Source organism: Balaenoptera acutorostrata, chromosome 17, assembly GCF_949987535.1.
Source record: "Balaenoptera acutorostrata chromosome 17, mBalAcu1.1, whole genome shotgun sequence".
Classification (NCBI taxonomy): domain Eukaryota; kingdom Metazoa; phylum Chordata; class Mammalia; order Artiodactyla; family Balaenopteridae; genus Balaenoptera; species Balaenoptera acutorostrata.
The window spans coordinates 18,583,092-18,609,385 of NC_080080.1; the positions used below are offsets into that span (position 1 = coordinate 18,583,092).

Here is a 26,294-nt window from a genome sequence, read left to right on the forward strand (position 1 = left end):
TTTCTGCCCATTACTCATTTCCTGTCTTCAGATGTTAGGGTATAGCTGTTAAAACAGTTACTGTATTTTCCGAAGGAAGAGAAACTATGATTATTTGCCATGGTGAAGAGCTTACTGGCAAATTGTTGGAGGATCAAGTCTGTAGACATTGTTAATCCATATTCTCTCAAGTACTTATTAATACCTAATGAATACACTTCAGTCCAATTGTGTGTGTGTATTGAATTATATGCTGTAGCAACCCCCAGATTTAATTTATGTGCAGTAAATGCATGAATGAAATGATACTTTATGCGCTAAGCACTGATGATTCTGACAGTTCCTAGAGTTAGAAAAGAGATTGGTATTCTTGCAATACATGGTCTCATTTAAATTTCCTAACAACAGTAACAGCAACATAATAGCAATAGTTATATGTGAGTGCCAAGGATGTGTCAGGCACTGTTCTAATGGCTTTGCATACATTTTAAAAATTATTTAATCCTCGTGACGGTTCTACAAGATAGGTCGTGTTATTATCAGGTGAGGTAACTGAGGTTCAGAGAGGTTACATACCTTGCTCAAAGAAGCCCAGCTTGTAAAGTAGAAGATTTGGGGTTCGAACCCAGATTCTGTGAGTCTAGAGCCCATTTATTAAGCTAGTTCATTTTATTGTCTCTCTAAAGAAGACACTGTTTTCCTCATTTTATAAATGAGAATTCTAAGATTTAGATATTGTAACAAACTGTCCCATTGTCACATAACTAATATGTAGCTAATAAGCATATAATAATAAAGAAATGTACAGCATGACTTTGCATGGTATACAACCATGACCTGCCCTCACTGTACTGGAGTCATTGGATTCCGCATCTTAATGAACCACATTCCAGGAAGAACATAGAACGTGACAGCTTGAAGGGATTTTAGAAGCAATCTGTTCTTCTGCAGAGTAAAAGAATCTTTTCTGCAACGTGGGAGAAAGCTCATCCAGTTTCTGCTTGAATGTCACTAGCAATAGGGAACTCACTACTTCACAGTGTTTTCTTACATTGAACCCAAATATAACATCTATAATTTGTCTTCACTGACTGTGCCTCTACCCTGCAGAGATATACAAAGTGAATTTGGCACAGCTTTCTATTCTTTAGGCCCCATCAATCTTCGCTTTTCTAGGTTACCTTCTAATAATGGTAACTGACCCTTATGGCGTTGACTATGCCAAGTTCCTTAGAAGTTTTTTTACTTATATTAACTCATTTAATCCTCACAATACCTATGAGATAGGTGAAAGAAATAACACATGAAGAAACTAAGTTATTTGCTCAAGAGCTTGATGATAGAAAAGCTAGGAGTTGGACCCCAGCAGTCAGACTCCAGAGTTTATGCTCTTCACTACTATGAGCTAATGCCTCTCATTTAACCTATGTTTTCTTTATTTCTTGAAACTTTGACAAGCCGGTTATCCTCTTTACCCTCATTTGAACATTGTCTCACCCATTAGGGCTTCAGGTATGGGCTGATCAAGGTGACAAAGAGGGGAACTATCCTCTTCTGAGCACCATACATGTATCATTGGAACCTAATGTCCTATTACTTTATTATGCAGTCATAACCATGGCCATCCCTAGAACCTTTCTTCACACAAAACTGCTTATAATACAGTTCTCCTATCCTACATGTTACAATGATTTTTATTTTGAATACACAATGATAGAACTTTCCATCTTATCCCTATTATATTTCATTTATTTAGTTTGGGCTTGGGTGAAACTCTTAAATCCTTATTTTGTTATCTGAGGCATTAGGCCCCTCTTCCAGCAAGTCTTTAGGGACCTAAAATAGTAAAAGCAACATCTATGATGCCTGTCATACATTAGGTCATCCATTCACTCCTTTAGGCCCTGAGAGAATGTGGACCAGGAACCCGATAACAACTGGATATCAAACGAGGAAGGTACTAGTGGTTCCAGCCTCCTTTTTGCCAGGCTTGTCTTTTTCTTTCTGTAAAGCCAACTATGTATATTTTATCTGTTTATAAGGTGCTCTAAATGCTTTGTGTACTCTGCAGAGTAGAGCCACCATCAGAGAATACAAATTATAGGAGTAAGATTTGGATTCATATAAGAAAAGGAGTATAAGAAAAACATTCCAGACAAAAAAGTCTTTTTAAAAACATGACTTCTAAAACTTTCATGGTTGGACAGACAGGATTCATTCAGGCATAAGCACCTAGCCATGTGCAGAGGCAACGTCCAGAGTACAAGGAAAGAACACAGAAATTGATTAGGACTGGAAGCTTTGGAGCCGGACTCCCTCAGGTCAGATCCTGGCTCTGCCAATTGCTGCTGTGTGATCTTGGGCAAGTCACTTCAGCTCTCCATGCCACACTCCCCTAGCTTGCGAGGTAGGCATTATAATATTCCTACTTCATAGAATTGCTTTTAAATAAGCTAGTATACTTCAGACATTTAGAGTAGGGCCGGATGCCTAGTGAGTAGTCAATAGCTGCTAGTTAGTATTCTAAAGCCCTTTGTTCAAACAAGGCCCACTGCCTGTTCGGGTAAATAAAATGCTGTTCGAATGCAACCACACTGATTTATTTACATATTATCTGTGTGTCTTTCTTGCTACAATGGAAGGAAGTAGTTGTGACCAAGACCCTAAGGATCAACAAATTTTATATCTGGCCCTTTACAGAAAGAGCTTGCCAACCTTCATTCTTCAGGATAGAGGACAAGGATTTCTGAGCCTCATCTGTTACTCCTTTGTCTTGAAACCTTGGATCAGTGACAGATACTCTTTGGCCTCTGCTACTTCTGTTATAAGCCTCCTCCTCCTGAAGAACAAATCTGTGAAAAATCATATCTTGGAGATCCTACTAACTTTGTCTTTCATTTTCTCAGAACTTGCGTGTTTTACAGCCAGACTTTTGTGTTAATTGCTGTGGACATAGATGAGAATATCAATTTTTTATTTTTTCTAACACTAATGAACACTTAGCATGTGCTGGCCTCAGTTCTAAGCCCTTCGTAGGTGTTAGTTCATTTAATCCTCACAGCAGCTCTCTGAAGCCGGCACTACTCTTTATGCCCACTTTACAGATGGAGAAGTGGAACCACCGAAAGGTTGAGAAAATTGTCCCGAGCTCACACAGTTGGCAGGTGGCAGAGGCAAGATTTGAAACTATGCATTGTGGTTCCAGAGTGTAGAGTTTTCACTTCTACTGTAGTCACTCAACTTTGAGGACCTTATGATTCCACCAGAGAGACCTATATGTGAGCAGATAACTGCACGTGATGTGTAAGTGTTTAAATATTGGTAAGATGAACCAGCACAGTGCCTTGCATGGCATAAGCCATCATCATAATGTTTATGTCCTGATGCTGTTCATATCAGTGGAGATCGCCACAAACCATGGTTGGAGCTTAGGGGAGGCATGCCTGGAGGACTTCAAGAAGGAAATCTTACCTGAATTGAGACTTACTTGATATTAAGAGGAGTTTGCCAGAAAGCTTTCCATGCAGAGGAAAACACATGTGCAGAGAACAGAGGCGTGTTCAGAGTATTAAAACAGTATTTCTCTGTGGCTGGTGTGTGGGCCAGGGGGACCAAGAGGTAGTCAACTGACAGGAAGTGGGCAGGGCCAGAATGGCTCTGTAGGAATTGGGACAGACCCAAGTCCTTTAGTGGGTGTCTCTTTCAGAGCAGAGTTCTACATCTGTCTGTTTGTTTATTGTCTCCACCACACCCCGATCCTGCTCATGTACACTGGAATGTAAGCAGCTCAAGGGCAGGCACCCAGTCTGTTTTGTTTCACTGAAATAACTCCAGCACTAAAGGCCATGCCCATAGCAGGAGCTCATTAAATGTTTGTTCAGTTAATGGATAACTAAACCCATCAGCATCCTTCTGGGTGGTTGTAGGACTCATGGAATAGGATACTTTCCCTGGGTCCACCTGTCATCCCTGGTGACAATGAGCTTGCTTTGTTGAAGAGTCAAGGCAGGTCACCTCAAATGACTATGCTGTAGAAAATAGGGTAATTTTTGAGTTAGTTTTTAAATTAGAGGCTTAGCAAATTCATAACCAGTTTATTTTAGTCCTGTCTCCACGTATTAAAATTCAGCATCCTCAACCACAGTGTCCTTATGACCTCATGCGAACCTTTTGGTCATCCTTCAAGTGTCTGAAAATCCTACCCTCAAGGACCCACCTGGCAAAATATAAGTGAAAAAAATATTGGAAAGCGAATGAAAACAATGATTCTTCTAGGCCACTGTGCCAAAGCAAAGAAAAAGTAACCTCAACATAGGTTTATTTTCATTTGTCAGGTGCCCATAGGGTTTGGTAAAAAGTCAGAAGGCACATCTGCCTAAGGCCTAAGGATTTGGCACACATTTTAGCAGTGATGTTAAATGTTTAACAGTGATTTCCCAAGGAATCATCGAATGTTTGAAGGATAGGAGCCTTATTTCCCACCCCTGACATGTGAGGAGAATGAGGTCCGGAAGGTGAAATAACTTGCCCGGGGCTGGAGAACTAGTTAGCGACAGGGCTGGAGCTGGAACCAGGTCCCCGTCTCCCAGGGCCAATTCTCTTTCCAGTTCACCGCTCAGCCTCCTGAGAGATTAGCTGTAGTTTCTGAGAAGCTTAGATTACCTCTTTCATCATTTCTTGGTCTTTTTGGAAATATTGATGATCTCCCTCTGCATCTTTCCTAAGATGACCCAGGAAATGGCATTAAGAGAAGTCTCTTGCGTATTACATCGAGTCAGCAAACCCCATTGTCAACAACTTGTCCCCAATTTGCAAGTTTCACTGAAGGTCCGAATACTCAGGTTTCTTGACTCCGGCTGATCCCTTTTCCCCTTAATCACATTAGAAAATGTACATTTCATGTTCACATCCCCTAGAGTACTGAAATATTTCTTTTCCTCCTGTAATCTGGAAATCCCTTTTTTGGTTGTTCTGTTGTTATTTTTAAGAAGAAAATTTGCACATAACAGAGGGACTTGCTGGTTCTTCAGAAACCCGCCTGCTAGGAGAGTTGATTGGATTTGCCTAAAGCATTTCCTCATTAGTAGCCTGTGTGTGCTTTTCCTTTCAAATGTCACCTGGCCTCCTCAACAAAGATTTAATTGTGGCAACTTGGGGCCTTTGCAAACGTGGGCTTTCCTGAATGTTCCTTTGAAATCATCACAACTGTCCATCTTTCAGATGAAAAACTGGAAACATATTGAAAGTGACTTGGTGCATTATTGGTTTGGAGACCACTTCTCATTTCTCTTCTCCCCCTTTTTTGTAAGGGAAGATTGGAATTTTAATTGCTCAACCATGGTTTTTAATTCATGATGCCCAGAAAGGGCATGGTTTATTAATTAGTCCTGATTATGAGGTGCCCTGAGCCTGGGCCTGGCTGCTTCTTGATCAGTTTCAACAGTTCTTTGCCTGAAATTACTGTCTGTAAGCACATGGCGGTCTAATAATGCAGACATTAGCTGTTCAGTTCTGCCAGGTTAAACCCTCTGTTATACATATGACAGTGCCTTAAAAGGCATTTGTTGAAATGCCATAGTTTACTAGTTCAGCCTTACAAAATCCAGCTCTCTTATGTTATAGGCAAATAGCCTCTTAATTGGATGTTTTCTCCCAGTACATGAAAACGTTGGCTTAAATACACAGACACACACACACACACACACACACACACACATACACTCATCCAATTAATTTTTTTAAAAGTGCGAGAAATAGTATTGCTTCATGGTTAAAGGTAAGGACTCTGGAGCCAGACTGCCTCGATTTGACTCATGTGTCTGCCACTTTCCTGCACTCCAACTTGAGTTTATGAGTTTCTCTCTCTCTCTATTGCACAGTCTAGTAAAATGGGAATGATTGCAATGTCTGTATCCTAGGGTTGTTGTGAGGTTCAAGTGAGTTAGTACACAACAAACATTTATCAGAGTTCATGAAACCTAGTTATTGTGTTTTTTACTGATTGCTCCAATACATTTACTTGTAGTTATATCTTATAAAATCTAGTTGTGTTAAGCTGGCACGGTTAGGGATATCTCCCTGTGGCAAAAGCTAAGAATTGTCCCCTAATGTCTATTCTCTTTTTCTTCCACAGTAATAGCCTCCCCTCCCACCACCTTTTAGCCAGGTTGGCATAGAATTGTCCAGAGTTAAGAGTAAATTTCTTTTCCATGTAGAAGTGGCCATGTGACTAAATTCTGGCTGATGGGTTGTAAGTAGATAGTGTGTCAGCTTCTGAAAAGTGACCGTGAAGGAAGAAGGGTAGTGTGTCTTTGACTTTTTCCTTCTTCCTACTGATGGGAATTTGGTCATGATGGCTGGAACCCAAGCAGCCCTCTTGGGTCATTAGATGGCAGGTTAGCAATGTAGAGCAGAAAAGGAGCAGAAGCCTGAGGACCTAAAAACTTCAGGGAGCAGAGTTGCCCTAGCAGCCCTTTTCTTTCACACTAGACTTTCGGTAAAAGCAAACCTCTATATTATTTAATACACTATAATTTGGGGCACCTATTGCTGTCAAATCTAGTCTTAGGTAACATCTTACCCTCCCTGAATTAGACCACACTCATTCTTTTGATTGCAGTGTGTAGAAATTTCAGGACACTAGGCACAAAGAACCACGGAAGGTTTTCACACACTCTTAATTTCCTATTAGAGGCACTGCTTTACGACACCCAGACCTGGCTGCAGTGCTTTCGCTCTCCGAATGAGGGGACTTAGCCTTAGGCCTCAGTTGGCGATTGGAGAGGGCACTGCTTGACAGTAGAATTATGCTCATAACTGATGGCCAAATCTTGTAGAAACTACTCGGGATATCCCTCGGAAGGGATAGTCTGACAATTTTATTACTTCCCTTGGGCCAGAAATTGTGAGCCTCTGGACAAATCCAAGACAATTTTCTTTTGCTCTCGTTGCTATACCCGAGAACAAGTTTCTCCGCTTCCTATAAATATCAGAAAGAAGCAGGACTCCTGAACAAAGGAACTTGAAGCAGGATTGTGGTGGTGTTGCTTGTTCTTCCTCCTCAGGACAGATATGGAAATAGTTCAGTGATCTTAGTGTATCTTGCTTAGGAGCAATGATGATGATCTCTTAGTCTCCTTTATTTCCTTGAAATTGAATCTTATTTTCTGGTGGTGCCAGAGATCTCAAGACTCATTTAGGGATTTTGCTGAGCCGTCTTCCCAACAGTGGTGAAAAGGAGAGGTGACATCTAAAGCTCTCAGAGGAAACATAGATTCTAAGGAACGGTGCCTGATTTCATACTTGGTACATCATGAAGAGTATGGTCAATGTTCTTCTTTATCCCCCTTCCAAACTGAGGTCCAATTTTCCTTTCCTATGGAATTGCGATAGAAATGATAAATCAGAGTACATTATATAAAAGAAGGACTGTTATCCTTACCTCTACTTTTTAAAGTCCTAGCTACCCTTTAAGGCCAAGTTCAAATGCCACCTACTCCATGAAGCATCCCTGGATTCTCACCTCCACAACGCTCACCCCCTACTCCAGCCGGAAGGATAATAATACAATCAAAGTAGAGTCTTCAATCTCAGGTGATACTTGAATTTCCCATATATCAATAAGTATACTTCTACAATATACAAAGCTAAGCAGAGTTCTAGCTTCTGCAAAAACATTTCTAGAGATGGAAATTCAGTACCTTCAAAAGAGAATTTATTTATTCCAGTTTTTAGACAGCTTAATTCTGTCCCACTAAATTTTCTGCATTTGTTTGTAGGTATGTCTGTGCTCCTCTTTAAATACACTGCCCAGAAATAAACAATATTCCTTGAAATACACTGTCCGTGAATCACCTTTCCTCTTCTGTAACTGCAACCTGTGCTAACAGGTTTGCAGCGACCATGGAGCTGTTTTCTCCCAGTTTCACTTAACCCTGAAATCTTCTTTTTAGATATGTGTTGGTGCTAAATGACACCTCCTCTGTCTTAAATTCATGCGACTGGTTTTGATATTTAGTTTGGATCCCCCAATATATAGATCCATATGGCATGCATCTGGGTATGTTTGGTCTGCTTATTAAATTGTGGCAAACCTAACCTGTCACTCAAGCCCCTAGATCCATTTGTCTGATGAATTCTTCCAAGGTCCTTTATTCTTATTATAGCTCATTCTGCTTTATGCCACAGTTCATGTACTTGTTTCATGCGACTGTCTTAGGTGAGGTTCCCTAGAAGCAGAGCCTCTGTCTGGGGAATCGGGCAGCAGCTCTATAGTCTCCCAGGTTTGACGGCTTCTGATGGTCCAAGAGCAGTTTTCCAGAGCAGGAGAGCAGCTAAGAATTGTTCTCAGCCAACGTACAGCAGCTGGGATATAGGTGCCCTGGCTGCTGAGAAGGATCTGCTGGGACACCAACAGCGTCCACTACAGTCAGCCATGATTTTGTAACTCTTAAGTATGGAAACCACGTATTGTTTTTTCCTGCAGTCTCCATGAACCTGAGTCCAAGTCTTACACAGGGAAGGCACTAGTTTGTGGAATTGGATCACCAAAGATCTGGAGGAAGTGCCCCCTGGTTTGCACCCATTCCAATCCCCTGCCATTTGTAACAACAAATACCCCTAAGGGACTTAGCCAAATCCCTCCCCCAGCCCCAAGCAGCAGAGAAGCAGACCATGTAAGTGACAGAGAGAAGGATATGGAAGCTTATATTGCATATTCCAAGAATCCAGTTGCCTGGTCAACTTGAAAGCTGTCCAAGGACCAAATGCTTAAATTTAGAATTGGCAAATACCACCTTAAGACCAAGTAAACATATCAAAGAGCAGAATTTTAGTCCGCTCCATTCAGCTTTTAAACGATTTTGTTTCTTTAAATTTTATAAAGTAATATATGCATATGGCTAAACATGAGAATGGTATAAAAGAGTAATAAATGAATAGGAAAGGTCTATTTTTCCATCGTCTTGACTTTCAGTTCCACTCCTAGAGCTAACTACTGTTAACATTTTCTTGGATTTCTATCCAGAAATAGTTGTAGCTATACGAGGGTAAATATCTATGATTTTATACACAAAATGAGTACAGTATATGCACTGTTCTCTAAAGTTTTTTTAAACTGTTAATAGATCTTATAGGTTTTTCTACATCAACGCATCTATGGCTATCTCATTTTTTTTAATGAATGTATAAACGTCTTACAATTTATTTAACCTGTCCTCTTTCTTTTTAGTGGACGTTTAGGTTGTTTCTAGTTTTCGGCTCATACAAGTAATATTTTTGCCATCACAGATTTTTACCATTACAAAATAAGTGTTCTTCTGTGTATTTCTTTGCATATATGTTCTTTTTTAAAAATTTTTAAAAATTTTATTTATTTATTTTTGGCTGTGTTGGGTCTTCGTTGCTGTGCACAGGCTTTTCTCTAGTTGCAGTGAGCGGGGGCCACTCTTCATTGCGGTGCGTGGGCTTCTCACTGCAGTGGCGGAGCATGGGCTCTAGATGCGCAGGCTTCAGTAGTTGTGTCACGTGGTCTCAGTAGTTGTGGCTTGCGGGCTCTAGAGCGCAGGCTCGGTAGTCGTGGCCCACGGGCTTAGCTGCTCTGTGGCATGTGGGATCTTCCCAGACTGGGGATCGAACCTGTGTCCCCTGCATTGGCAGGCAATTCTTAAGCCACCAGGGAAGTCCCTGCATATATGTTCTTAATACTATTAAATTGAAAAGCCTATCCTTGCTTCTCAACAGAATAATGGAGACGTGGATAGTTTATGTGGCCATCAGATTCCCTACATCTATACTGAATAACTGTGTGTCTTTTAGCCTAAGATATGCTTTCTCACTCTCTGCCCATTTGTTTTTCAGCCTGTTTCCCAGAATGCACCTCATAATCAGAAAAGACAGAAATTGTCATAATTGAAAAAAGCTGAGAATAATTCTCAAGTTCAGGTTATCCTGATGGCAAGTTCTAAAAACCACGTTGGTACATAATTTAAGGAACAGAGTAACTATTATGACAGGAGAAATTCTGAATCTTGTTCAGATTTTAAGTCTCTGTTTAAGAGCTTATCTAATACAAGTTTCAAAAATGCCATCAGACTTTCCAGAGATTCAGCCCTGATGTACTGAAAAGTGCTTACTGTTGTCTTTTTGCTTGCAGTGAAGTATATGCGGGAAGCCACACCCTACGTGAAGAAAGGCTCCCCAGTGTCCGAGATCGGGTGGGAAACGCCTCCGCCAGAATCCCCTCGGTTAGGGGGCGGCTCCTCAGATCCTCTGTCATCGCAATCCTTCTCCTTCCATAGAGACCGGAAAAGCATCCCTCTCAAGATGTGCTTCGTCACTCGGAGCATGGCCTTGGCTGACCCTGAGAACAGGTAAAGACGGCTAACGCCCTCCTCCATATCTCAGCTGCTCTTTGGCCTCTGTGGTTGAAACAGAGCTTTTTTTTTTTTTTTTTAATTTTTAAATTTATTTATTCATTTATTTAATTTTTGGCTGCGTTGGGTCTTCGTTGCTGCGCGCGGGTTTTTCTCTAGTTGTGGCGAGCGAGGGCTGCTCTTCGTTGCGGTGCGTGGGCTTCTCATTGCGGTGGCTTCTCTTGTTGCGGAGCACGGGCTCTAGGCGCGCGGGTTTCAGTAGTTGTGGCGCACGGGCTTCAGTAATTGTGGCTCACGGGCTCTAGAGCACGGGCTCAGTAGTTGTGGCCCACGGGCTTAGTTGCTCCATGGCATGTGGGATCTTCCCGGACCAGGGCTTGAACCCGTGTCCCCTGCAGTGGCAGGCGGACCCTTAACCATTGCGCCACCAGGGAAGCCCTGAAAGAGAGCTTTTATCAGGCTGTACTTGTGTTCTGGAAACACTCGGTGGTTTCCAAAGTATAGCCTCAAAGGACCACGATGCAGGAATGTATATGTCAAGCTAGGCCTCCCTCTCTTTCTTCCTCCATTCTTCTTTTTCTTCCTTTTATCCTCATGAAGAATCTGTATACTAAGCTCTGGTTCTGGAAGAAGTTGAATCAATGGAGTCAGGATCTTATGTGTCTTCCCTGGGTCTGCCTCTGCCAGTATCTGTGACTTTGGGCAAGTCTCTCGGAGCACTGAACCTCAGTTTTGTCGTATGTAAAATGGAAATAGTTGAAATCAATACCTCGTTGAGTTGTGAAGATTAAATGAGGAAATCCATGTGAAGTGCTTAGCCCAGGAGAACCTTCCATGGATATAAGCTATAATACTATGTATTATTCCTATTGTTTTTTTTTTTTTTTTGGCTGCACCATGCAGCATATGGGATCTTAGTTCCCTGACCAGGGCTCGAACCCCTGCACCCTGCATTGGAAGCACAGAGTCTTAACCACTGGACCACCAGGGAAGTCCCCAATATTATGTATTACTGATGTTAGGTAACAATAAGCAAATAGGCCTCTCTGGGCCTTGGGGTCCTCAACTGTGTACTTGGAGGGTTTGATGAGAGCATCCTTAACACTTTTCGGCTCTGAAGCTCTCTTTATCCTCAAGAGAGAAAAAGGAGTGGCTTCGATCCAAGCCTGGAGTGCTATTTCCCAAAGTCTATACATGACATCTTTGCCACGGGATAGATATATAACCCAGTCCATGGCAATTAGAAGGAATCCAGGCAAGATGAGCAAGTATTTGGGGTCCCTCTTCCCCCAAAAGTTTTCCTTTATCTCTGCTGCACAGAAAACATACATCTGGAAGGAAAATAAAAGACATGTAGAGAGAGAGAAATTGAGCCAGTGAAGGGGGAATCGTGGTGACCTTTGCATCCTCATTCAAATGCTAAAAAAAGAAACAGCTCTACGGGCCCTTATTTACAATACGAGTGGGACAGCTGCAACCCCACCCGAACCCTAGGAGGAAGTATTTGGCTGGGTTCCGAGCTGCTGATGGGGAAAACCCAAAGGAAATAAGAGCAGGGAGAAAGTTGCCTCCTTGGCTCACAGCTCAGTGCTTTTTTTGTTCTCTTCCCAGTAAACTTATGCTAAGGAAGCTGCTAGCCCTTCTGACCCCAGTCAGCTGCAGGGTCTCCCCCGCTCCCCGCCCGCCTGCTACATCAGTTCTATCTGCATAGGGATCAGAGAGCAGCCATTGTATGAGCGAGCCAGGGGGTATCAGCAAAAGATGAATCTGAGAAGGCAGACTGGGAAGGAGGCAGAATTCTTAGATGGTCCATTCCCACCTGTTCTGTTTTGCTCCCCCTCCCCTCAATTTCTACCTCTTTCCTGGGCCTACAGTTGACATCCTGGTTCCTGAGTTTCCTCTTCCCTGGGCTTTTACCCACTCATTCAAACAAGTCCTTTCTCCCAAGAGTCTGAGGTCTAAGGTTTCGGATCTGATGAATTCATAATTTATCCAGTGGCTGTCTTGTGCTGGGCAGCATGCTAATTACTTTAGCCCAGAGACTGCAAAGTGGCAGCCTTTAGGTGTCCCCAGCCCACAGGTATGTTTTTTTAGTGGTCTGTCTAGGGTTGCAAAGAAATTTGAATTAGTTGTCACATTGAATTGTCAGAAAATTTCACATTAAAAAGCCAGATTTCTGGACTTCCCTGGTTGTCCAGCAGTTAAGACTCTGTGCTTCCACCGAAGGGGGCACAGTTTCAATTCCTGGTCAGGGAACTAAGATCCCGCATGCTGCGTGGTGCGCCCCCCAAAAAAAAGAAAAAAAAAAAGGTTTCTGCAACTTTCACATGGGCTATAAGAAATTACTTTATTAAAAAAAAAAAAAAGCCAGATTTCTACTTTTCTAGAAAAATTAGAAGATCTAATGATATCATCAGGCCTATATTGCCACAGGCAGGCCTCCCATCTATAGGAGCCCAGTAGAGTCTTCTCCTTTGAAAAGGGAATGAACTCTCCTAGTCACTCCTTTTGCCTTACACTTAGGGGGTTCAGTTAATTACCAGCCTGGGTCTTCACATTTCCTGCCTTGTCCTTGAATTTGTAATCATGTTTAGTCCTCTGAGTTTCTAACATCATCCCCATTCTACAGATAAAAATAACTGAGGCTCAGGGCTTACGTAAGTTCCTATGGTCATATAGTTAATGTATGATACAACTGGTCTTTAATGTCATACCTGTAGAATGGGTGACAGTGTCAGTTTACCATTCCCAGAAAAATACAGAGACTAGAAAACTTGGGATATTGTAGAAGTGGTTAATACATTAGGGAGAGAGTTTGAGTAGATGATTTCTAGGGTTCCTTTCAACTGTGGACTTAACATGCTATCATATTTCTCCCAATCATTTAATTACATTGTAAAGAATATTTGGGGAGATAATCAGGCCTTAGTTCAAGTATTGGAGGCTTCATTTTGTCAAGCCAGTAGAGAGGATGCATTTAAAAAAATTTTTATATTATTGAACTATCGTTGATTTACAATGTTGTGTTAATTCTACTACACAGAAAAGTGATTCAGTTATACATATATATACATTCTTTTTCATATTCTTTTCCGTTATGGTTTATCACAAGATATTGAATATAGTTCCCATTTTTAAACTTTTATATCGGTGCTCTTCAAGTTGACTATTGATAAGTACCTGTAGGGCCTCCTAGGTGGTAAGGGAAAGCCTGTCCTGCTGGGGTGTGAAAACCAGTAGGGCATGACTGAAAACGAGAATCCAGCTAAGCCAGAGGGTCCAGGAGGGGATTGTGGTCCAAACAGATCCAAAACTGCTGACAGTAAATTAACCTTTCACAATGTATCCGTGGTGTATCAAATCACCATGATGTGAACTTTAAATATCTTACAATTTTGTCAGTTATACCTCATTAAAACTGAAAAAAAGAAAAAAAAAACCAAAAAGACTAGGGGCTTAATTGAGTCTTGACCCTGGTTGAATAAAAGAAGAAAAGAAAAAAGAAACAAATATTTTATGGAACTTCAGTCACATGTCGGGCAGAGTATAATGTACCATTCAGAAATATGGACTCTGCAAAATTCAACTCTGTGCTGAAAATGAGACACACCTAACACAAAGTGATTTTAAAAGGCCAAAAATATAGGCTGGGCAGATTATATAAGGCAAATGCAAACTAACAGCAAAAACAAAAAGCATCCATTTTGATCTTGATATATGACAGGGGAAAGTGCAGACTGAAAAGCACAGAACAAGACAAAGAAGAACTGGTTTATGTTAAAGGCCAGAGTTCACAAGGAACAGAATTCAGCAGTTATGAATGCACATCAAGTAACACAGCAGCAACCTTTACAGCAAAATATGCAGAAAATGCAAGAAGAAATAGAAGCATACTAAAATTAGGTAGTTCAATACTACTCTCAATCCAAGACAAGACAATTGGACAAAAGATAAACAAGGATACAAAAGACCCAAATGACATAATTAAGGGATGTCTGGATACATCACAGTCTTTGTACCCTGATAATAAAGAGTACACTTTTTTTTTCTAATCCACATAGAACATGCACAAAATTAACCATAGATTGTCACCAAAAAATGCAGTAAGTTCCATAAGGTAGAAATAATACAAACAACATCCTCTGATGATTGTGGAATAAAACTAGAAAACCAATAACAAAACCAAAGCACAGAAAGCCTTTCTTCATGGAGTTTTAAAAGCTCTCTCTGAAATAAATAACTCTTGGGTCAAAAGGGAAATAGAAACTGAAAGTGTAGCATTTTTAAAAATAATGAAAATTATGCAAATATTAAATATAAAAGGGAAAGAAGTTGAAAGGGAGAGTGTTGCCTCTGGTGTCAGCTAGATGCACGGTGGAATCATAGCTCTACCACTTACGTGTGAATTTAAGCAAGTATCTCATTTAATCCAGATAACAACCCTAGGTCGTAAGTACTCTAATCTCTACTTTATGGACAACGAAACTTCGTTCAGAAACAAGAGTTGAAGCCAATGGGAAATCTGAGATTCAGACCCAGTCCTGGCTGCACCAAGCTCAGTTTCTTAATCGTGACACCCCATTGCTTCCGATTGTAGTGCCTGGCAGAATAGCTCACCTGAAATGCAAGCACCATGGCCAGGAATCAGCGGTCTCCTGGATGCTAGAACCTCAGCATCTTGGGGCTGATCCCCTCGGTTGGTGACACACAGCTACTCATAGTTTGCATTAAAAGCTCTAATGTTCAATTTCTCAAATTGAAACAGCCACAGAACAGCAGGTAACATTGCTGCTCTTGCTGTAAAAAAGGTCACCCAGCAGGCACTGAATCCACAAGGATATGTCACTGCTAGTGCTGGTTGTCAATGATTACAACAGTTCTTTTGAATTCCACCTCATAAGTATCTCCTGTGTTTCACAGTCAGCTCTTTGCCTTCACGGCCACTGCCCTAGTCCAGGCCCAGACTATCCCAAGTCCTCTAGACTATTGGGACATATTTTCTACTGGGTGCTTCCAAGGTTCTAGTTTGCCCCTCCCCCATCCCCTAGCACCTACCCTACTCGCAGCTAGTTAAGGGAGTGTGAAACACTCAAAATTTATCCATTTGGTCAGCATGGCTTCCGTCACCTTCACTAATCATGAAACTCCTCAGTATTGCGTAAAATCCCCATGAGGTTTTGGATCTTTCCTAACTGTGCAGCGCCTCTGCATCTCATCCTTTAGGCTCCAGGAACCCTTGAACAATTTCTGCACACCCTACACTTGCCTCCCTGACAGCTTCCTAGTCACCCTTTAAGCCTCAACACAGGGGTAGCACAGGTCCTGCTATACCTTGTGTATAGATCCGTTCATGATAGCATCCTTTATAATGACTTGTGATTTTTTTTTCCTAACGTGATTACCCAGTTCGTAAAGCCAGAAGACCCTTGAGGTCTGGGATTCCCCCTGCTTTTACTTTGATATCCCAGCTTTCTAAAAATTATTATGAAGAGAGATAAGCAGCAAGTGATAGAGTAAATGGAGGGAAATATTAACAGTAGGTACACCTGGGTATTCATATATTCTTGGCACAATTGCTAATTTTCCAAGTTTTCTGTAAATTTGAAATTATTTCCAAATAAAAAGTTAAAGAAAAACCCGCACACTGCCAAAAAAAAGAATCCCAGCTTTCTAGAACATTGCTTGATATAAAGCAGGCATTCACAAATATACGATATGTTAATAAATGATAAATGGCATATTCATCTGCCCATTTTTGATATTCTTACCTTTTCAAAAACTTCTTTTAAAAAAAATCTTCTAGTAAATAGTCTTGCGAATAAAGGAAAAAGCATGGTTCTATCCTGCCACACTCAGCAAATTTAAACCCAGACAATTCATTAACCAAGCCCGTTGAAAGCAGATGGACCAATGCAGTGGGTGGTATACAAAGCTTTGTTCATGACTCTGTGTACTAGTAACAGACCCCACTGTAGATCTTCATGGTTAAATTATGGAGCACACAATCTTTCTTGAAAAACAGTGCACATCTCTATTTGCAGCACGTAAGTGAAAAATTCACAGAAAGCGTTGTTGTGGTTTCAGGTGGAAAAGCTCCACTCATCACACCATGATTCAGAGGGATGGGATCTGGTAAATCCTATAGGACCCATGGATTTGTTCCCACAAAGTGGCCTCAGTGATATCCCCATAATCCAGTGCCCAAGCTTCAGCCACAGAGGATCAGAAACCTAATTGGAGGCACAGTGACATTGGATCCATCTCTAAGGGGTGGACGCATATTAACCAAACAAACCAGGATTCACTTGTAACGGGCAGTGCAGTTGTCAAACAGATGTAAACACCTGCATGGGAGGATCTGTGTGTCCCCGTTAGGGGCAGGCCGTATTAGAAGACAAATGGAAATAATAAGCAGAATACCAGAACTCCAAGTAACAAAAACACCTTGGACTTTCAAGGCAGCCTAAGCAATGCATTCTCTCCACGTAGGCCAGCTATGTGAGAAATTAGATTGTCACCAAGGTTATCAGTACAAGATATGCCAATCGACCGTAAGAAGTATATTTTCCATGAGGAAGCTGGAAGCTGTCCTTTCCTAGATCAGAAGAGCTTTGCCACGGTGGCCGTTATGTTAATTTCTGCTCTACTCAGACTCCCATCTCCTCTGATCTGCCCGGGGTTCCCCCAAGTGGCTCTCTCGTGTCCCCTTAATTTCACACGATCTTATACCTGATGGGGATCAGAACAGTGGACTGAATTTTTGGTGATCAAATTATATCATTTTCCAGTCCTGGCTCCCTGAAGCCAGGAATCCCTCCAGGCTCCGTCCAGTATCCCCTCGTTCAGAGTTCTAGGTGATCCCAAATACTTCAGTTACACATTTATAAACAGATGGTCTTTTAGAGACCCCCAGCGGAAGAGTAATCATTTTACTGGTTTCACCTTATTTTCTCCTTTTCCCACTGTCTGGGCACACATTATTGTCCCCCCCCCCCCCAACCATAGCATATGTAGAATTCTAAACTATACTCTTTAAACTTAGAACACCAGTGAAAAATCCTCTCCTGTAGTACATCCAGAATGAAGATTCATGAGGTACTTAGAACCATCTTCTTTCCACCGTAGGTTCTTGCTTGTGAAAAGTGTTTCTCCTGTTAAGAGGCTCACAAAACATGTATTTTCTTGGTTCGGTTTTCTTCACTCTTGGTTGGACACATCATGGTGGCCTCATAACTGAAAATACCACCAGCAGATCATGATTGATGTTACATTTTGGAAACAAAGGAAAAATGAAAAATCAATTTATATTGGTGCTGTAGTAAGTGGACACAGTTGAAATATCTCAAACAGAGGCCCAGATTAACTAATATCAATGAGTAAAACTCTAGATTGAAGTTAGAAAATGTGAGTTTGAATCCCAATTCTGTTACTTATTCCCTTTAACTTTAGACAGATTATCTAATCTCTCTGATTCCCAGGTTCTTTATCTATAAAATGTGCTTTAAAATACTGACCACATAAGATTGTTGTGATGATTAGATGACTTAATGTAGATATCCTCTAATTCCTGGCAGCATAACCATGGCATAAGTGCAGCTTTCAATCAAAATATCCTTATTTCTGGGTGCAAGAGGGGTGGGGGGAGTTTTTTCCAGCAGAGAAGTTTCCAGGTGATCTCCCCAAGCTGTTGAGCAGAGGCTGTTTTGTAAGACATTCTTTCACAGAGGGGTTTAGCCTTCTGAGACGTCTGGCTCTCTGCAGAAACTTCAGTTCCAGTTTCCCAACTCCTGGGCTCATGAAGTCTTAGTTGTCATTTATGTATGAAGACAGTCCTCAGCCCACCCACCGCGCTACCTGATGCACTCTCTGACACCACCCCACCTCCACCCCGTTTCATCAGGGATGCCTCATGATCAGATTGTATACTCACCCTCCTGGTTTTCAATGCCCTTGTACACTTTTTTTTATACCTGGGAGTTTCCTTTTCTTTCTTGCAAGCTCAGTATTACATTAAAACATAAACAAGCAAACTTTTCTTATTATATCTTATCCAGCATATCTAGGTGTTCATAGCAGAAGGGTTTCTGAATTTGTGTAGACCACCACTGTGCTGGAACGGGAAGCCTCCTCACATGGCTGCAGAATTGCTTGTAATTGGCCATGTGTATCATGAACAAAAGTCAATGTTTTATTTTTTCAACTGTTATTTAGAAAAACAAGTTAAACTTTACCATCATGTTGAAAACTAAAAACAAACAAGTTGAGTATTAACCTTTGGATGATCTACCACTTTCATTTGAAAGTGTGGGCTTCCCTCTACCACCAAGAGCACGATTTTGGTCATGCTTATTCATCTGTCTATACCTGTCCGTTTACCTATCTATCTATCTATCTATCTATCCATCCCTCTCTGTATCCATCTACTTATTTATCATGTTTATCAATCACATATCTATCTATATCTATCTTTCTATCTATCTAGCCATCTCTCTATCCATCTACTTATTTATCTTTATCAATCACATTATCTATCTATCTTTGTTTCTTTCTTTCTACCTATCTATCTTTCTACCTATCTTGCTCTCTGTTCTTGTTTCTTACTCAGACAAGCCCAGTGAACTATTTTGTTACTGTAGGAAGAATATGCATAAAACAAGAGATGGCCTTGGTGTTTGTTTCAACTGTGCTCACATTCTGCATTTGGGAAATATAGGAAATGGAATATATACTATTATTTCAACAATTTGTTTAAAGATAATGGGAAGGGGAAATTCAAGGAAATTGGGCTGAATTAGTCAGAAATCTGACATAGGAAATAAAGTCCCAATCAGTTGTATTGTTTTTAAGTGTACATAGTGAGACAAAGTAAGGAGGCGTGCCTCATAGCATTCATAAAACAGACCTAAGAAAATAGGTAAGATGCTCCCTTTTTAAAGTTATTTTAAATGAAAGTTTAAATTTTATCAAAAGACAATAAAGGCAGATAGCTTAAAAATCAAATAAATCTAAAAGATTTGTTTTACAAAAAAAGCAATGGATTCTTATCATTAATCTGCAGCCCATTTGTAAACCAATCCAGAGACTCATGTCTGAGATCTGGGAAATTTCCTCATATTATTTATTTGATAAAATTCTCCTCTGTTTTCTTTGTTCTTTCTCTCTGCCTCCCCTGTTGGAAGGCTATTGGACCTCCTAGATTGATTTTCTAAGTCTGTTTCTTTCTCTGCTGTTTCCACCATATTTTTTTACTTTATTTTTTGACCATTCTCATGAATATATCTTGTTTAAATTTCAGCTATTATATTTTAGCTCTTTTTGTTCTCTGAATGTTCTTTTTTAAGAGAATTTTGTTCTTGTTTTATGGATCCCATATTTTCTCTTACTTCTTGTAAACTATTAATTAGTTTTGTTTATTTTTCATTGTGCTCTTTGTTTCTCCAGTTACCTTTTTTCTGCTTGTTTCGATTTCATATTCCTTGTTGGAGGTTTTCCTCAAATGTCTGGTGACCCATTGCTATCTGTTCATTTTTTACATGGAGAGACTAAGAAGCCTGTTGGAACCTATGTGTGTGAGGAGTGGGGCTTAATCATTGGTGAGAATTCATGCACAGTTGTTGCTTGCTGAGTCAGCCATACTAAGAGACCCCTTCTGATTCTGCAAATGTTGGCGTTTGGAAGTTTGAGTTACTTAGGGGAGAGCCATCTAGTCTCTTTCCGTGGGTGTGGGTGGTGGGAAAAGTGGAGAACCTCCCTCTGCCAGCTTTCTCACCGTCCCACCACTCAGCTTGCAGACCTCACACAGGACCCTTGTTTTGAGCCCTGCATCACCCCCAGTCCTCTCTCTGGAGGTTCCAAGCCCCTGCAGGTTTGCAGAGCCAAGGGACTCACACTTCACTGAAAGCCTGTCTTCAGCCCTTCAAATTGTAAATTCCTTGCCTCTTAGTAAGGAATTAAAAGGAATTACTTGCTTCTGACTCTGTAGTCAGTTACTGGGTTCCACTGCTGTCTGTCCTTCACACATGCATTGAACTCTTGCCTCTCTTATTTTCTTGTGGGTTTTATACCTATTTTACTGTCTTTTTCCTGGGATCTTTTAGGGGAGAGGAGATGAACATGGGTGGCCAAGCCACTATGTTTTTCCCAGTAAGAACCCTTACATGATTTGCATCTTTGTATACAACAGAATGCACCAAAGGTTCATTTTAATGAGCTTAAAAAACATTTTCATAGCCTTGTTATTTTTAAGAAAATCAGTTTCCTCCATAGATACACTTCAGAACTGTATTCATCCTAATTATCATACATTTTTAACCAGTGGGAGATGAATTAGTAAGGCTTCCCTGGCAATGGTAAGCAAGTTACAAAAGGGAATTAAACTATCTTTAGTTAGCCTTGAGAAAAAGAGTTGAGGAGAAGACTTGTCAAGCATGGTTCTGTGATTTCATCAATACACCAGTAAAATGAGTTCATTTTAGTCCATTCCTGTGCCTCTAAACACCATTCCAGGAAAATCTCAGTTTCCCCTCTTCTAAGAGCACTTTGGGACATTGAACTTGACCATCTGGGTGCTGAGAGATTTTTGCTAATGTTGACTCTCAATATTTAGGTCTTGATCCTCTGCTCTTGATTCATTAATTGAACTCCATTTGGTTTGCAAAAAGCCGCCCCAGGATTTCCAGCTGAGATAATGAAGCTTCTGAAAATAACTCCAATGCTCTCATGCAGGCGTTCTCTATTCAAGCAGGCATCACCTACCGGGCAATGGGGACAAGGGAGAGAGAGGGAGGTTCACAGAGCAGTCCTTGCCCTTCGGTCCTTTGACGCATGCGTGGAATTTTATTCTCCTTAGTAGAGGATGGGCTTGGGGCACAAAGAGCTGCAGACACATTTAGAACAACACCCACTTGGATATACAGAACCTGTGACTGTTGAGAGATACTTTGTCTGTTTCTAAATAATAGGAATTTTGGCATTGCCAATGCTTTAAACCAGGTTGAGATTTCTTTCCTTCTCTTAATTTCAACTTTTAAGTAGATAGTTTTGATCATTTTTTGCTAGATGTTGAAGCTGCAGCAGTGACAGAGTTCTTGCCCTGACACAGCTTACCGTCAGGTGGGAAATAGGTACAAGCACGCCGGCAATTACAAAACAATACTACGGAAGGGTGACGAGAGAAGTAAAGGATGCTATAGAAGCTGTCTCACAGGACAACTACCTAGTCCAAAGTTCTGGTTTTGGAGGGGGTGGGTGCAGGCGATAAGGGGTGATTGTCGGAGGCGGTGATGTCTATGCTGAGACCTGAATCATAAAATAGAAGTTAGCCAGGCCAAAGGTCACCGCAGGGAGGCAGAGAAGGGATTCTTGGCAAAGGAAATAGTATGAGTCTAGGCACCAGGCAAGAAAAGACATAGTTCTGTTAAAGAACTGGAAGAAATCGGTCTCTTTGAAGCAGTCGATGAGAAGACTGTGTCAAGAGTCTGGAAGGGGGCTTCCCTGGTGGCCTAGTGGTTAAGACTCCGCGCTTGCAATGCAGGGGGCCCGGGTTTGATCCCTGGTCGGGGAACTAGATCCCGCATGCATGCCACAACTAAGAGTTCACGTGCTGCAACTAAAGATCCCACGTGCCGCAACTGAGACCCGGCGCAGCCAAAATAAAAATAAAAGAGTCTGGAAAGGTTGTCACAATCTGAGCTAAGCCATTTTATGGTTGGACTTCATCCTGGGAGGGTCTGGAGCCGTGGAACAACAGAACAGAGATCCCTCGGGCCTCACGGTGAAGCACGGGCTGGAAGCGGAAGGCAAGACAAGGCTGGGGGAGCAGTGAGAGGGTTCTCGCAGAAATGGAGGTGAGAAATAATCCCAGCTTCTACCAGGGTAGGACAGAGGCACTAAGGAGAAGTTGGACGAATTTGAGAGATTTTAAGAAAGAGAATCTGCAAGAGTTCATGATAAAGCGGGCTTGGAGGGATGAGGGAAAAGAAGGTGCCCAGAACTAATCCATGGAAGCAGAGCCACACACCTGGCCACTGTTTCCTAGATGATTACACTGGCCCTGAGTGAACGGGACTGAGGGCACGTATGTTTTGGTACAGGGTTGGGGGTAGGTAGAGGCTTAGAACAAGTTTAGGCCTTTGGAGATACTGCCTCGAATGGGAGTCTGAGTTATGACACCTTTGGACGGTTTTATGTCCCGACCTGGATTTGCAAGCATGGTGAGGACCAGCGGCATGTCTTGGCTTTCTTTTGCATTTGCCACATTTCCTAGAAGACCACATAGAAATCACTCACTAAGTACAGAAGGGCAATTGCAGTGATTCCAGTCAGGGTCCTGGCAGGTGTCTGTCTTGAAGGGTTAACTGAAGAGCTTTTAATGAAGGGACTGTTTATCGAAGAGCGGGCTGGGTTAAAGGAACCAACCACGGATGGAGAGGCACCCAGCATTTAGCAACAGCGGGAAGCTATTCCCTCCTCCTGGGACTGAGGGGCAGAGCAAGTTTCTGCAGCCCGGTGAGGACCAGAGCCCTGGGAGATGCACAGTGGCCCAGGGAGCGTTGGGGGTAGGTCAATACCCTCAACCCTTCTTTTTTTTTTAAATAAATTATTTTATTTTATTTATTTTTGGCTGCTTTGGGTCTTCACTGCTGCACATGGGCTTTCTCTAGTTATGGCGAGCGGGGTCTACCCTTCGCTGTGGTGTGCAGGCTTCTCATTGTGGTGGTGTCTCCTGTTGTGGAGCACAGGCTCTAGGCATGCAGGCTTCAGTAGTTGTGGCACGTGGGCTCAGTAGTTGTGGCTCACGGGCTCTAGATCGCGGGCTCAGTATGTGGCGCATGGGCTTAGTTGCTCCATGGCGTGTGGGATCTTCCTGGACCAGGGCTCGAACCCGTGTCCCCTGCATTGGCAGGCAGACTCTTAACCACTGTGCCACCAGGGAAGCCCAACCCTTCTCTTCTTCTGCCCTAGAATCTCCTGTCGATGCTTCCAATTGGCTGCATGCAACTGGGAGCCAGAAGCTAGGGAGCCTGAATGATTAGTTAGAGTTTGACATCTTGGAGCACAGAGCAAGGCAGAGAAGGGCAGAGAATGAATCTGGAGGCAAACAGAGAAAAAAAATCACAGAAGTATATATACATTCTGCCTTTTTGAACATAAGTCTGATATGTATATGACAAGTTATATACAAGTTATATACTAGTTATAAGAAAAATGTGGTTGACCCCAACACTTCGTTTCCTGATCTTGTTGGATAAAAACGTCTTGGACAGTCCCAAGTCAATATTTGTAGGTTCCTGCTTAATAAATGGTGTTATGCCCCGTCTAGAGTTTTGATCAAGATTTGTTTTCACCACGGTGATGCGAGCTGGATATAGAGATGACAACTGAGAAGCTTAGAGAAAAAGACAGTTTATTTTACTCAGGCTGGAAGCTGCCAGAAGGACAGGGAAACGGAGTGGACAGGGCAGCATAGCTAAGAAATGGCCTTGATGATCCTTGTTGTCATCTCTTCGGAAAGTGGCAGAGGTCTGGAGGGGGTGTCCTCTTCCACCATGACAGAGCTGAGGGCTGGAGAAAGGGCAGGTGAGAGCACTGCTGTGACTATACCAAGCTGCTTTGGACAGTGAAATCTCCATAAAAAGGCAACAGATAGACAGATGGAGATGTGAGGAGAGGGAGGTACATTTGAGCAGTAACCGTTGGTCAGTGGGAGTCAAAACTGCAAAATCTTTTTAACATTCATTTGCTCTCATCTAAAATGCCACATCGTTTACCCTTTATAGACACACTTTGACTTGGAATATGGTGCTTTTTTTTTTCCCTAGAATAAAACCTTCTCCTCCACCTCTGTTATGAAACACACAGTAAAGGCCAAGGAGCACAATGTGCTTCATTTCCTGTATTATTAAATATTCAGGCAATTGGAAAATGTTTCCTCATGTTACTTGGAAATGAAACACTAGATCCAGAAGTTAGAATTCTTGGAGCTATTCTCTCAAGCTCTCTGGCAATAATTTTTTACTGGATGTGTTGTGTCATCTTGAAAAGATTATTGACTTTCAGGCCAGGCTAACCTGAGTTTCATTGCTAGCTTTTCTACTTATTATCTGGGTGATGTTGGTCAATTTACTTAGCTTCTTTGAATTTTTTTTTAATATATAAAATGAGGGTGATAGCATTTCTATGTATGTGCTGTTTTAGGAATTAAATAACTTGGTATATGCCTAATTACCTGCCACATAGTAGGCACTTAATCCCTTCCCATTTACCTTTTTTTCTGGTGCAAAAATAGCCAACCCTAATAAGATTATCAAGACAGTCTTTCAGTGTCATGAAGATATGTTAAGAATTTTTTAGATAGTTTTATTAAGTGCTGGGAAAGCCCTGGGAAAAATATTGAGTTCGAAAGTATAAAATAGCTGTTTAGGTAGATGAAAACCCCATCGTGATTTTATACGCTTCTGTCTGATACCGCATCTGTAGTAGTTGACAGTCTGAAGAACTGGGTCAATCTACAAATAGTATCTTTAGATTAATTTCTCCAGGAAAGAAAGAGACAGGACTTGAATCACTAAGAAGGGGTAGACTCCTACCAAGGCCACATACAGTTTTATAGAAATATTCCAATAAGTCTTGATGGAAGAATTCTCTAGCCAGCTGTCAGATATGTAGAGAAGGAGAGTGATAGAAAAAAAAAAATGCATGCATGCGCCAGAGTAGGAATTAAAACCAAAATATTTCCGCGGATACCACAGTAATCCCAGGATCCTATTGACTTCAATTTGCATCAGGTTTCCAGGCTTCACAAATCTATCATCATTATGTCTATGTACAGAGTTATAATAGTGCTGTTGATGGGCGACCTGCAGTACAGAACATGTATTTTAGTCATTTCTTTCTGGATTTGCAGATTCTTCTGTTATGTTCCATCCATCTTTTCTTTTTGAATTCTTTTTTTTTTAACATCTTTATTGGAGTATGATTGCTTTACAGTGGTGTGTTAGTTTCTGCTTTATAACAAAGTGAATCCATTATACATATACGTATATCCTCATATCTCCTCCCTCTTGCATCTCCCTCCCTCCCACCCTCCCTATCCGACCCCTATAGGTGGTCACAAAGCACCGAGCTGATCTCCCTTGGCTATGCGGCTGCTTCCCACTAGCTATCTGTTTTACATTTGGTAGTGTATATATGTCCGTGCCACTCTCTCACTTCGTCCCAGCTTACCCTTCCCCCTCCTCATGTCCTCAAGTCCATTCTCTGTGTCTGTGTCTTTATTCCTGTCCTGCCCCTAGGTTCCTCAGAACCATTTTTCTTTTGTTTTTTAGATTCCATATATATGTGTTAGCATACGGTATTTGTTTTTCTCTTTCTGACCTACTTCACTCTGTATGACAGACTCTAGGTCCATCCACCTCACTACAAATAACTCAACTTTGTTTCTTTTTATGGCTGAGTAATATTCCATTGTATATATGTGCCACACCTTCTTTATCCATTCATCTGTTGATGGACACTTAGGTTGCTTCCATGTCCTGGCTATTGTAAATAGAGCTGCAATGAACATTGCAGTACATGCCTTTTTGAATTATGGTTTTCTCAGGGTATATGCCCAGTAGTGGGATTGCTGTGTCGCATGGTAGTTCTATTTTTAGTTTTTTAAGGAACCTCCATACTGTTCTCCATAGTGGCTGTATCAATTTACGTTCCCACCAACAGTGCAAGAGGGTTCCCTTTTCTCCACACCCTCTCCAGCATTTATTGTTTGTAGATTTTTTGATGATGGCCATTCTGACTGGTGTGAGATGATATCTCATTATAGTTTTGATCTGCATTTCTCTAATGATTAATGATGTTGAGCATCCTTTCATGTGTTTGTTGGCAATCTGTATATCTTCTTTGGAGAAATGTCTATTTAGGTCTTCTGCCCATTTTTGGATTGGG

The 26,294-nt window shown here is 41.5% G+C and overlaps 1 protein-coding gene across 3 annotated transcripts in view; it reads left to right on the top strand.

The window, feature by feature from the left end:
- The window catches only part of SNTB1 (syntrophin beta 1), a 248,408-nt gene that overhangs the window by 91,956 nt on the left and 130,158 nt on the right, over positions 1-26,294 (top strand). For all 3 annotated transcript variants that reach the window (XM_057532284.1, XM_057532283.1, XM_057532285.1), the window contains one exon: positions 10,133-10,349. In XM_057532284.1, the coding sequence (XP_057388267.1) occupies positions 10,133-10,349 (217 nt within the window). The remainder of the gene's footprint in view (positions 1-10,132; positions 10,350-26,294) is intronic.